General features: G+C 40.4%; 1 protein-coding gene across 2 annotated transcripts in view; it reads right to left on the reverse strand.

Moving 5' to 3' along the window:
• Positions 1–13,256, reverse strand: part of LOC128837617 (bifunctional heparan sulfate N-deacetylase/N-sulfotransferase 4-like) — a 178,720-nt gene that overhangs the window by 148,106 nt on the left and 17,358 nt on the right. For both annotated transcript variants that reach the window (XR_008445003.1, XM_054028867.1), the window contains exon 3: positions 11,224–12,467. Coding sequence is in view for 1 of the 2 variants with exons in the window: in XM_054028867.1 (XP_053884842.1) it covers positions 11,224–12,204 (981 nt within the window). In the remaining variant the exon portion in view is untranslated. The remainder of the gene's footprint in view (positions 1–11,223; positions 12,468–13,256) is intronic.

The following is a 13,256-nucleotide window of genomic DNA, read 5'->3' on the forward strand; positions in this document are numbered from 1 at the left end:
TCATTCTGCACTGTGCGTATGATAGAGAACATTGTGCTGGAGTGCCCTCCCCCACCAGCACCATGGTTAAGCAGGAGTTATGGCAAGGTTACCTCTGTTTCTCCTTCATTCAGCCAATCACCATTTAACACCATCTGGTAGTTCCACACTATGACTCTAATGTTCCAGTTGGATCATTAATAGTCTCTTCCCTCTCAGAGTCTAGTGAGTCAGGAGTCCCATAACCCTAGTGAGTGGTCAGCAGTTTCTAGCCTGTTGGGGTTCAGATCGCTTTGCTCTGCTGGCATTAGTAACCACTCTGCTAGGGTTAGTAGAGGAACCCAAACCCACCCATTCCTCTGTGCTTCATTCCAGGCATCTAGAAGTTGGAACCAGTATCTCCCAATCTCTTATTGCTTCCTACAATGCCTCTCTTGTTGGCTGTTTCCCATGTTTCTCATGTTCTGTGATCATTGTCTTCTGGAGTTCCAAATGTCTGCCCACCAGTCTGTTGCTGAAGGCCCCCACACTCAGTGGTTCCTCAGCCTCTCTTCCTGTATGACCTGTAGCCATTTCATCTCCCTAGCTGTTGCAGGGTCACCAATCAGGCCCAGAAGAGGAGGCAGCTAGTCTCCCTATTAATCTGGGATAGCATGGGCTCTGTATGCCCTATGACAGTAAGGAATTAGATAAATGAATTTATAGTGCAGAAAAAAAATGATAGCGTTAAATGACAGATAGTACTTCATATGAAATTTGCATTTTAGTTTCTGTTCCTTCTGTATCAAAATCAACAAAAAAAATATTAATTGAACAAATATCACATTTTAAACATTGAAGGGACAAGCAAAATTGAATGTTAGTGTGATGTAATGTAAACACAGACTGTGACGGTAGTGCTAGATTATGGCATATGTTTCATAAGAGAATCTGACCCAAATACTGCCCCATTCCTGTACAGGAACATGGAGCCAGATGTGGAGAACCAATTTGTGGTCTAGAATCATTTGAAATAAAGGAGCTGTGCTCATCAACACTCTTAAAATCCACAGAAAGGACAGGCAGAATCAAACCCTAAGTATCTCAACACCTACATGTTTTAGAAAAGAAAATCACAGGGACGGTTTTATCCACCACTGAAATGCAAGCACCTTTGGATGGCTGGTCTCAGCAGCTGTTATACAGTGTACAGAAGCACGACAAAATTCTTTAGGAAAATCACAGCCTCTTGAAGATTGCCTCCTTCTGATATTTTCCTTTCCTACTGAGGAAGCTGTTCTAACTTGAGGGGTAAAATTAGGCCCACAGGTCCTTAACTGCATCACTCCTTGAGCGTATTGAGAAATTGTTCTCTAACTATCAATAATTATTCTTTATTGTAAATTAACCAAAGTATACTCGGATCTTGGTGTTATACTCATTAGCAAGCAGCCTGTTTCAAATGGTAATGTATTCTGGGAATGTCCAGTCTATAAATAAAGACTGATTTACATAACAAGTATTTCTGAAATGTCTTGAGAAACAAATCCTTACCTGACAGCTGATTTAAAACTTTTTTTAAAAAGCCCTGAGTTTTACATACAGCATAATGATATGTGGTGGCATTAAGAACAATTTTATATGCAAATATCACTTATAAGTAAAACAAATCTCCTTTCCACAAGAAATACAAAGAATAAAAGTCACTTGATAGGGACCTAGGTCCTGATCCTATTTTCACTAAAGACTGTGACTGAGTTGAATCATTGTTGGATCAAGCCCATCTCATCTATAATGTTTTCTGGTCAGACTAATTAACAGAAGTTAATACTAATGCCTTTTAACCGGTCACTTGCATCTCAGTCTTTGGCTTAATTTGAAGCAGAAAGGGTTGCTTACCTTACCTGGCTTGCTGAATTATGCCCTCTTTGGTATTTGAGAACTCATTGTGGCATACATTCAGGTTCCGCAGAGACTAAACCTTGGGATTGATTTCAGGTACTGAGTAACTGCAATTCCCCAGTTGACTTCATTTGGATGTGTGGGTACCCAATACCTCTGAAAATCAGGCCATATATATCTCAACTTGGGCACTAAAAATGGAGGCACCCAAATTTAGTGAGCCACTGCTGAGAATTTAGTCAGAACTGTCCATAGTTATCCACCACACAATTGAAACATCTAAAATTAGAAGTTACTCTTGAAAATCTGGGCTCAACTGACTTGCTCAACAATGTGTTAGTGACAGACTGGGGAATAAAATCCAGGTTCCTGGATTCCCAGCTCACTACTCTAGCCACTGGACTACTTTTCTTGCCTGGGTAAATAACTCCATTAAAAGAAGATTAAGTGCTCCATTCTGACTTTTATTTGTTATGAATACTTTCTATGATTTTCCATGAATTTTCAACACAGGCCATAGGGTGCATATCATTATGTTGTCTTTGATTCTGCAAATGTTTTCACATAATGTTAAACGTTACCTTGGTCTGTGAGCATGATGCACATACTCTTCTGTTGCATGACATGAATGTAGTATAGAGCATATGGGTTTTCTAAACAGTAAAATGCCAATTTGGCTTAATTTTATTTGTACTAGTATTTATTTTTTGCGTGTGATAGCATCTGAAGAGAAACCCCATTATACAGCTCGCTCATCAAAAGTATAGCAGGTCAAAAGTGGGAAATAAATAGAAGAGGTCTGTTATTCTAAACAATGTGATATTTGTCAGGACTGAGAGATGACTCAGCACTGTCAGTTTAAATTATATATAGCTTTCTGCTGTTTTAAATAGAGATGTGGAAGATTACAGGTAGAAATCAAGTGTCATTTACCAAAGAGAGTCAGGAGAACTGCTATGGAATTATTAATTCTCTGGGCAATAGAAGAAGTTGTTTAGGGCTTGACTACATAGGGAAGTTATTCTGGAATAAGGCAGGGTGTGAATTTAAAGTGCTATTGCTATTCTGGAATAACTCTCCTTGTGGACAGTCTTATTCAGCAATAAGAATCCTTTATTTTTTCAGTTTAGCTTAATCCACTTTGGAAGTAGATTAAGCTAAATCAGAAAAAAAAAAAGTCACTCTTTTTCTGGGATAAGAGTTGCCACACAAGGAGCTAGTGCAGAATAGTTTACTCCATAGTAGCTGTTCCAGTCAATTTCCCTGTGTAGAGAAGCCCTTAGTCACTGGATTTTAATGTGCATTTCAGCTCACTAAGCATCTAAAACCATCTGATCTCACTACTGAACTAGTACACTCTGTAACTAGTAATGATTACAGCTGGGTGAAATTGTTCAGTCAAATAGTAAATTCAGTGAAAAATACAAATTCAGTGCAACCAAAATTTTGAGAATTTGAGTCAAATTCAGCAAATAGTTTTGGCAAAATAAAAAGTGCAAACAATGAAAGTCGAAATAGTTTGTAGCCCACAAAGCTTATGCTCTAATAAATTTGTTAGTCTCTAAGGTGCCACAAGTACTCCTGTTCTTTTTGCAGATACAGACTAACACGGCTGCTACTCTGAAAACTGTCATTATGCAAGGCACTGCATTTAGCCGTATGGAGTGGAAATCCATCAACTTCATGAAAAAACTTGTACAGATACAGACAGACATCATCTTCCTTTCCAAATGCAAGCAGATGGACATCATACCAAAAGGACTAAAGGTAAAAAATCCATTACAATCTACATATCACACAGACTATGCTGAGAGACTGTGTCACACACTCTCAAAGAAACTGCGAAACCACCTGATCAGCATCCTATACAGCAAACAGGGAAAGATTAAGAATGAGCTCTCAAAACTGGATACTCTCATAAAAAACCAACCTTCCACACAAACTTCCTCATGGATAGACTTTACAAAAACTAGACAAGCCATTTACAAGACAAACTTTGCCTCTCTACAAAGGAAAAAGGACACTAAACTATCTAAACTGCTACATGCCACAAGGAGCCACAACAGTAGTTCCCTTAACCCACCCAGCAATATTGTTAATCTTTCCAGCTATACTCTTAGCCCAGCAGAAGAGTCTGTCCTATCTTTTGTCCCTCCAGACCCACGAACATGTCCCTCCAGACCCACGAACATGATACAGTTTTGCGGTGACCTAGAATCCTACTTTCAATGTCTCCGACTCAAAGAATATTTCCAACATACCTCTGAACAGCATACTAACCCACAGAATCCCCCCTACCAGCACTACAAAAAAAAGGATTCTGTGTGGACTCCTCCGGACGGTCGAAACAACAGACTGGATTTCTACATAGATTGCTTCCGTCAACGTGCAAAGGCTGAAATTGTGGAAAAGCAACATCACTTGCCCCATAACCTCAGCCATGCAGAACACAACGCCATCTACAGCCTCAGAAACAACCCTGACATCATAATCCAAAAGGCTGACAAAGGAGGTGCTATCGTCATCATGAATAAATTGGAATATGACCAAGAGGCTGCTAGACAGCTCTCTAACATCACATTCTACAGGCCATTATCCTCTGATCCCACTGAAGATTACCTAAAGAAACTACACCATCTGCTAAAAAAACTCCCTGACAAAGCACAGGAACAAATCTGTACAGACACATACCTAGAACCCCGACCAGGGGAATTCTATTTGCTACCCAAGATCCATAAACCTGGAAATCCTGGACGCCCCATCATCTCAGGCATCGGCACCCTAATATCAGACTTGTCTGGTTATGTGGACTCTCTCCTCAGACCCTATGCTACCAGCACTCCCAGCTATCTTCAAGACACCACTGACTTCCTGAGGAAACTACAATCCATCGGTGATCTTCCAGAAAACACCATCCTGGCCACTATGGACGTAGAAGCCCTCTACATCAATATTCCACACAAAGATGGACTACAAGCTATCAGGAACAGTATCCCCAATAATGTCACAGCTAACCTGGTGGCTGAACTTTGTGACTTTGTCCTCACCCACAACTATTTCACATTTGGGGACAATATATACCTTCAAGTCAGCGGCACTGCTATGGGTACCTGCATGGCCCCACAGTATGCCAACATTTTTATGGCTGACTTAGAACAACGCTTCCTTAGCTCTCGTCCCCTAACGTCCCTACTCTACTTGTGCTACATTGATGACATCTTCATCATCTGGACCCATGGAAAAGAAGCCCTTGAGGAATTCCACCATGACTTCAATAATTTCCATCCCACCATCAACCTCAGCCTAGATCAATCCACAAAAGCGGTCCATTTTCTGGACACTACTGTGCTAATAAGCGATGGTCACATAAATACCACCCTATACCAGAAACCTACTGACCGCTACACTTACCTACATGCCTCCAGCTTCCATCCAGGACACACCACACGATCCATTGTCTACAGCCAAGCTCTAAGATATAACCGCATTTGCTCCAATCCCTCAGATAGAGACAAGCACCTACAAGATCTCTATCAAGCATTCTTAAAACTACAATACCCACCTGCTGAAGTGAAAAAAACAGATTGACAGAGCCAGACGAGAACCAGAAGTCACCTCCTACAAGACAGGCCCAACAAAGAAAATAACAGAACACCACTAGCTGTCACCTTCAGCCCCCAACTAAAACCTCTCCAGCACTCATCAGAGATCTACAACCTATCCTGAAAGATGATCCTTTACTCTCAGAGATCTTGGGAGACAGACCTGTCCTCACTTACAGACAATCCCCCAACCTAAAGCAAATACTCACCAGCAACCACACATCACTGAACAAAAACACTGACCCAGGAACCTATCCTTGTAACAAAGCCCGATGCCAACTCTGTCCACATATCTATTCAAGTGACATCATCATAGGGCCTAGTCACATCAGCCATACCATCAGGGACTCATTCACCTGCACATCTACCAATGTGATATATGCCATCATGTGCCAGTAATGCCCCTCTGCCATGTACATTGGCCAAACCGGACAGTCTCTACGCAAAAGAATTAATGGACACAAATCTGACATCAGGAATCATAATACTCAAAAACCAGTGGGAGAACATTTTAACCTATCTGGCCATTCAATGACAGACCTGCGGGTGGCTATCTTACAACAGAAAAACTTCAAAAACAGACTCCATCGAGAGACTGCTGAGCTGGAATTGATATGCAAACTAGACACAATCAACTCAGGATTGAATAAGGACTGGGAATGGCTGAGCCATTACAAACATTGAATCTATCTCCCCTTGTAAGTATTCTCACACTTCTTATCAAACTGTCTGTACTGAGCTATCTTGATTATCACTTCAAAAGTTTTTTTTCTCTTACTTAATTGGCCTCTCAAAGTTGGTAAGACAACTCCCACCTGTTCATGCTCTCTGTATGTGTGTATATATATCTCCTTAATATATGTTTCACTCCATATGCATCCGAAGAAGTGGGCTGTAGCCCACGAAAGCTTATGCTCTAATAAATTCATTAGTCTCTAAGGTGCCACAAGTACTCCTGTTCTTTTTGCGGATACAGACTAACACAGCTGCTACTCTGAAATCTGTCATAGTTTGTTTTGACATTTCTGAATTGAAACATTCTGATTTTTTCCTTCAAATGAAATTTCATTTTGAAATTTGGTTAAAATTATTTTTTAAATAAAAAGATTTTAAAAAACCCATACCTAAAACCTAACAAAATGAAAAACCAAAAAAGAAAAAAAAATGAGATAATCAAAAGGTTTTGTTCTATCTGAAATAAATTGCCTTTGTTTTTTGTTTCAGTAAAATATAACCAAAAAGTTCTGTTTCATTTTAAAACAAACTGATTATTTATGAAAAATTGAGAATTGAAAAAAAAAATTAGTTATTTGCTCAGCTGCAGTAATGATCAAATCTCAGAAGGTTTGGAGTTCAGGGGCCTTTCCAGTGTCCACTGATCATAAGAGTTGGATACTGAGAAAGCAGGAGGATCAGTGAGTTATCTTAAGTGTCTATACACAAATGCAAGACGCCTGGGAAACAAGCAGGGAGAACTGGAAGTCCTGGCACAGTCAAGGAATTATGATATGATTGGAATAACAGAGACTTGGTGGGATAAATCACATGACTGGAGTACTGTCATGGATAGATATAAACTGTTCAGGAAGAACAGGCAGAGCAGAAAAGGTGGGTGAGTTGCATTGTATGTAAGAGAGAAGTATGACTGCTCAGAGCTCCAGTATGAAACTGCAGAAAAACCGGAGAGTCTCTGAATTAAGTTTAGAAGTGTGAGCAACAAGGGGGATGTCATGGTGGGAGTCTGCTATAGACCACCAGACCTTGGGGATGAGGTGGATGAGGCTTTCTTCAGGCAACTAACAGAAGTTACTTGATCACAGGCCCTGGTTCTCATGGAGACTCCAATCATCCCAATATCTGCTGGGAGAGCAATACAGCAGTTCTCAGACAATCCAGGAAGTTTTTGGAAAGTGTAGGGGAGAATTTCTGGTGTAAGTACTGGAGGAACCAACTAGGGGCAGAGCCCTTCTTGACCTGCTGCTCATAAACAGGGAAGAATTAGTAGGGGAAGCGAAAGTGGATGGGAATCTGGGAGGCAGTAACCATGAGGTGGTGGAGTTCAGGATCCTGACACAAGGAAGAAAGGAGAGCAGCAGAATACGGACCCTGGACTTCAGAAAAGCAGACTTTGACTCCCTCAGGGAACTGATGGGCAGGATCCCCTGGGAAAATAACATGAGGGGGAAAGGAGTCCAGGAGAGCGGGCTGTATTTTAAAGAATCCTTATTGAGGTTGTAGGAACAAACCATCCCAATATGTAGAAAGAATAGTAAATATGGCAGGTGACCAGCTTGACTTAACAGTGAAATTCTTGCTGATCTTAAACCCAAAAAAGAAGCTTACAAGAAGTGGAAGATTGGACAAATGACCAGGGAGAAGTAAAAAATATTGCTCAGGCATGAAGGAGTGAAATCAGGAAGGCCAAATCACAATTGGAGTTGCGGCTAACAAGGGATGTTAAGAGTAACAAGAAGGGTTTCTACAGGTATGTTAGCAACAAGAAGAAGGTCAAGGAAAGTGTGGGCCCCTTACTGAATGGGGGAGGCAACCTAGTGACAGAGGATGTGGAAAAAGCTAATGTACTCAATGCTTTTTTTGCCTCTGTCTTCACAAACAAGGTCAGCTCCCAGACTGCTGCACTGGGAAGCACAGCATGGGGAGGAGGTGACCAGCCCTCTGTGGAAAAAGAAGTGGTTCGGGACTATAGAAAAACTGGACGAGCACAAGTCCATGGGGCCAGATGCACTGCATCCGAGGGTGCTAAAGGAGTTGGTGGATGTGATTGCAGAGCCATTGGCCATTATCTTTGAAAATTCATGGCGATCGGGGGAGGTCCCGGATGACTGGAAAAAGGCTAATGTAGTGCCCATCTTTAAAAAAGGGAAGGAGGAGGATCCAGGGAACTACAGGCCAGTCAGCCTCACCTCAGTCCCTGGAAAAATCATGGAGCAGGTCCTCAAGGAATCAATTCTGAAGCACTTAGAGGAGAGGAAAGTGATCAGGAACAGTCAGCATGCATTCACCAAGGGCAAGTCATGCCTGACTAACCTAATTGCCTTCAAAGATGAGACAACGGGCTCTGTGGATGAGGGAAAAGCAGTGCATGTGTTATTCCTTGACTTTAGCAAAGCTTTTGATACGGTCTCTACGGGCTGGATGAACGGACTATAAGGTGGATAGAAAGCTGGCTAGATCGTCGGGCTCAATGGGTAGTGATCAATGGCTCCATGTCTAGTTGGCAGCTGATATCAAGTGGAGTGTCCCAAGGGTCAGTCCCGGGGCTGGTTTTGTTCAATCTTTTCGTTAATGATCTAGAGGATGGCGTAGATTGCACTCTCAGCAAGTTTGCAGATGACACTAAACAGGGAGGAGTGGTAGATATGCTGGAGGGTAGGGATAAGATACAGCGGGACCTAGACAAATTAGAGGATTGGGCCAAAAGAAATCTGATGAGGTTCAACAAGGACAAGTGCAGAGTCCTGCACTTAGGACAGAAGAATCCCATGCACTGCTACAGACTAGGGACTGAGTGGCTAGGCAGCAGTTCTGCAGAAAAGGACCTAGGGGTTACAGTGGATGAGAAACTGGATATGAGTCAACAATGTGCCCTTGGTGCAAGAAGACTAATGACATTTTGGGCTGTATAAGTAAGAGCATTGCCAGCAAATTGAGGGATATGATCATTCCCCTCTATTTGGCATTGGTGAGGCCTCGTCTTGAGTACTGTGTCCAGTTTTGGGCTCCACACTACAAGAAGGATGTGGAAAAATTGGAAAGAGTCCAGCAGAGGGCAACAAAAATGATTAGGGGGCTGGAGCACATGACTTACGAGGAGAGGCTGAGGGAACTGGGATTATTTAGTCTGCAGAAGAGAAGAATGAGGGGGGGGTTTGATAGCTGCTTTCAACTACCTGAAAGGGGGTTCCAAAGAGGATGGATATAGATTGTTCTCAGTGGAGCAGATGACAGAACAAGGAGTAGTGGTCTCAAGTTGCAGTGGGGAAGGTTTAGGTTGGATATTAGGAAAAAAATTTTCACTAGGTGGGTAGTGAAGCACTGGAACGGGCTACCTAGAGAGATGGGGGAATCTTCTTCCTTAGAGGTTTTTAAGGTCAGGCTTGAGAAAGCCCTGGCTGGGATGATTTAGTTAGGGTTGGTCCTGCTTTGAGCAGGGGGTTGGACTAGATGACCTCCTGAGGTCCTTTCCTACCGTGATATTCTATGATTGGGCCCTGGTATCAGCTTTGATAAGCATCCAAAAGCATGGTTGCCTGTTGCAATTATCTGAACTTTCTGGGTCTGCAAAACTGGCCTGGAAATGTCACAGGAAAAACTTTTGGGTGAAGTCTCAATTCATCTGGTTCTGCTACTGGCACTGGCCAGGATACAGACACATAGAAAATGCATAAAATGAAAATAATAATTTTAAAACATAATTAAATAAACTTAGGACTTCATAAAAAGATTATAGATAAAGGCTTGGTGTATGTGTGTGTGTGTATGCTCTTTGATTATGGAAGCATTTCAATGTTTACAAGAAAAAATCCCACTGTGTAGGGAACAGGGAACATACATTTGCAATGGCTGGAAAGTCTCTAATAGCCTCTATTAATATGATAATTTCCTTAATGTGTGGACATTTAGACAATTCCAAAGGAACATTTAATTAGGAGTAATGCTACTGGTATCAATTCAGCATTTTTAATTCCCAAAGATATTTCTAAGAATCTTCCTCTGTCAGAATTCCACAGGACAAACATCCAGAGTGATAGGCCTTTGTATTGGAAACTTTGATAATTAGATTGGAAAACAAATAAACAAACAAACAAAAAACCCAAACACAAAACAGCAAAAATTCAGCCAGTGAACATTCTAGATCAAGGGGAAAAAATAGTATATGACCATAACTACAGACATATAAGTATAAGGTGTAAAGGTATCTTTTCATCTTGTTTTGCGACGCTTTAATTATGAAACTGCTAGTAACGGTAAAGGGAGTTCTTAAGCCACATACATCAGAATGAGATTATACCTTTTAGTATTTCATAACGGCTTGAAAACTCTCTTTTCTTTTTCTAATACAAAGTGAAGTTATAAATAACAAACATCCTTTCTGGAAAGTTAACAAACTACACAAACACAACTTTTTTTTTTAAACCCAATAAAACTCTGGTTCAAAATAAATACCTGTAAATTGTGTGCATCCATCTATATGCAAATGTTTCCATATATATGATTATGTACATGCGTTTGAACAGTATGTGCATGTATTGTGGATGCTAGTTACAACAAATCTGCTGTCATTCAGGACTTCACAGTTCTTAGCAAGGTAAGCAATCCAAAAACACTGATGCAACATTCAGGCTAAAAGAGAACCTATGTTAACTGTAACATTAATAGGGTTAGTCATGGCTCAGCCACTACAGGAAATATATTAATAAACTGTTGAGCAGATCTGACATTAGTAGAGGGTAGCCCACATACAGAGTGACCAGTACATGAGATGCTTATGTGTGAGAGTATATTTGAGCATGCATAGCTGTGCAGGTATATGTGGGACAGCCACTTTCAAGCTGTTCCAACAATACAAAATGTAACAAAATTCTGATTGTGCTTTCAAAACCTGTTTTACTTGTAACTTGGTTGCATTACTATGAGGCTGAGTCCTTCCAGGCCTCCTTTGCTCTTTCTCCATCTCTCTCCAGATGTATTTGTGATTTGAGCCATTTATTTGAGACACCATCCCCAGTTCTTAGCTTACCTTCACATCCTGGACGTTCATTCTTGTTCCCTCCTTTCCAACAAAGATGTCATCTATATCAACAAGAATGTACCTATCCAAGGACAATGCAAGCTTCTTCCCCGTTAGGAAAGAGACAGCATCTATAAAGATCAACTTGTGTAGCCAAAAGGTCAAGTTGTTTCCAAAAAGGACTCTCTGAATCCCATCATGAAGCCCCAAGTCCTGGATCACAGTAGCATAAAGTGGAGACTTAGGCAATGATGCTGGGAAGGATCTGGAAGTCTGTAATTCAGTTAAAAGCACAGGTTGGTAGGTGGAGTGATTAAATAGGAAAACTGTCCAGTCTTCCCCAGGTAGTGGGCCTTTCTCAATCCTTGGTGCTTTGGTAATGTGCAGTAGAGGAGATTGAGAGTTTACAAAGCAATCTTTGAGGGCAACATTATTGTAAAGGTCTAGTGGAAATCCTTTTAATTTAATACTTGGTGAGCTGTTCTCATTGGCTTTATGAAAACCAATTATGCTAACACTGTATTCCACACAATATTTTTCCAGAAGCTCTCTATTCCATGAGTCCATGGACACATACTTTAAAATATTCTCGTATATAACAAGCATATATTTCCCTTTGCCACTATCCGTAAGAGGAGGAATGTCACCTTTTCCAGGTGCAATCACCATATGGTACTGGAATCGACTAGACTCGAGGATGGCTATGATATCTTGTCCAAGTTGGGAGTACTGGCTCTCCACAAATAGCAAGACGATAGGGTCAGTATTAGATGGATCCATCGGCTTAGCAGTCTTCAGCTCCATGGACCTGTATGGTAAAAGTTTAAGGCCCTCACATTCTGCTTCTCCAGTGGTTTCAATTAGGGTCATCTCCTGCTTGTAGCCTGTATATAAGTAATAGGCGGAAATGACTATGCTTACTAAACAGAAGGTGGTTAAAAGAATTACCAGTGTTCTGAAACTTCTACGAAGTTTCACAATAAGATTCATTTTTTGGAATACTTTCAATTAAAAAAAAAAAAAACTTTTTTGGCTTTATCCTCTTAAAGTGCCATAGTAGAGAGGACAAAAAATGGTGCTGGTACCACGCCCGAAATGTTCATGTGACCATTGCAATGCATTTATGAGGGGCTTTGGGGAGGTTATAAAGTTGTTAGAGCTCAAAGTCAAAGTATCTGGAAATCTAAATTGGAAGAGATCTTCTCTGAATGCAGCACTTGCAAAAAATCAATGGAGATGATGCTTAACATTATCTGCAACAAAGGGTGAAATTAGAGTAAGTAAAAACAAAATCCATAAAGCAATTAAAAATAAGTGTGTTAATTAAATAAGCTAGTAATTGATATGTGCAATCTGAGGAAGAGGAGATTTATTGATTGTACAGTACTAGCTGACTGTCAGCTGCTTTTTTAGTAGTTAACTTTTTAAAAATATCTATTTAAGGTACCTTTCCAAAATGCTTTTGTCGTGACATGAAATCTAAACACAGCACTATGAACAATGTTCATTCAGTCACTTCTCCTTTGCTAGAAAGATTTCTTGCAACTGCAAGCAGAGATATCTTAGAATAATGGGATGAAATTAAGAAAAAGAAAAACTTGGACAGATTTATCAAATTGTGGCATAGTCTTCTGAATGGAGATAGTGGAACTTCAATGTTTTGAGACATTTCAAACTAGTTAAGACAAAGTATTAGAAAATGTGTAGTATGGAACCATCCCGTTGTTAGAGTGGGGATGGGTTAGAAGAATGAAAAGACTTTCTCTGTCTCCAATTTCTATGTATTTCTATATACTTCTATGACTTAAGCAATCAGTGGAATTTACTCATGTGTACAAATATTTGCAGGATATGAATCCAAGTCTGCAGGCTTACATGAAGTTATTCTTGAGTTATTAAAATGTCAAAAACATTATAATTTTTAATTAACTAAAAATTATTGTTACCATCTAGACAATTCTAAAACAGCCAAACTAAATTTTATTAAACTCTTCTAAACAATTAAATCTTGTGTTGAGCTTAATACTGCTACATTTCACCTC

This window comes from Malaclemys terrapin, chromosome 5 (genome assembly GCF_027887155.1).
Source record: "Malaclemys terrapin pileata isolate rMalTer1 chromosome 5, rMalTer1.hap1, whole genome shotgun sequence".
Lineage (NCBI taxonomy): Eukaryota > Metazoa > Chordata > Testudines > Emydidae > Malaclemys > Malaclemys terrapin.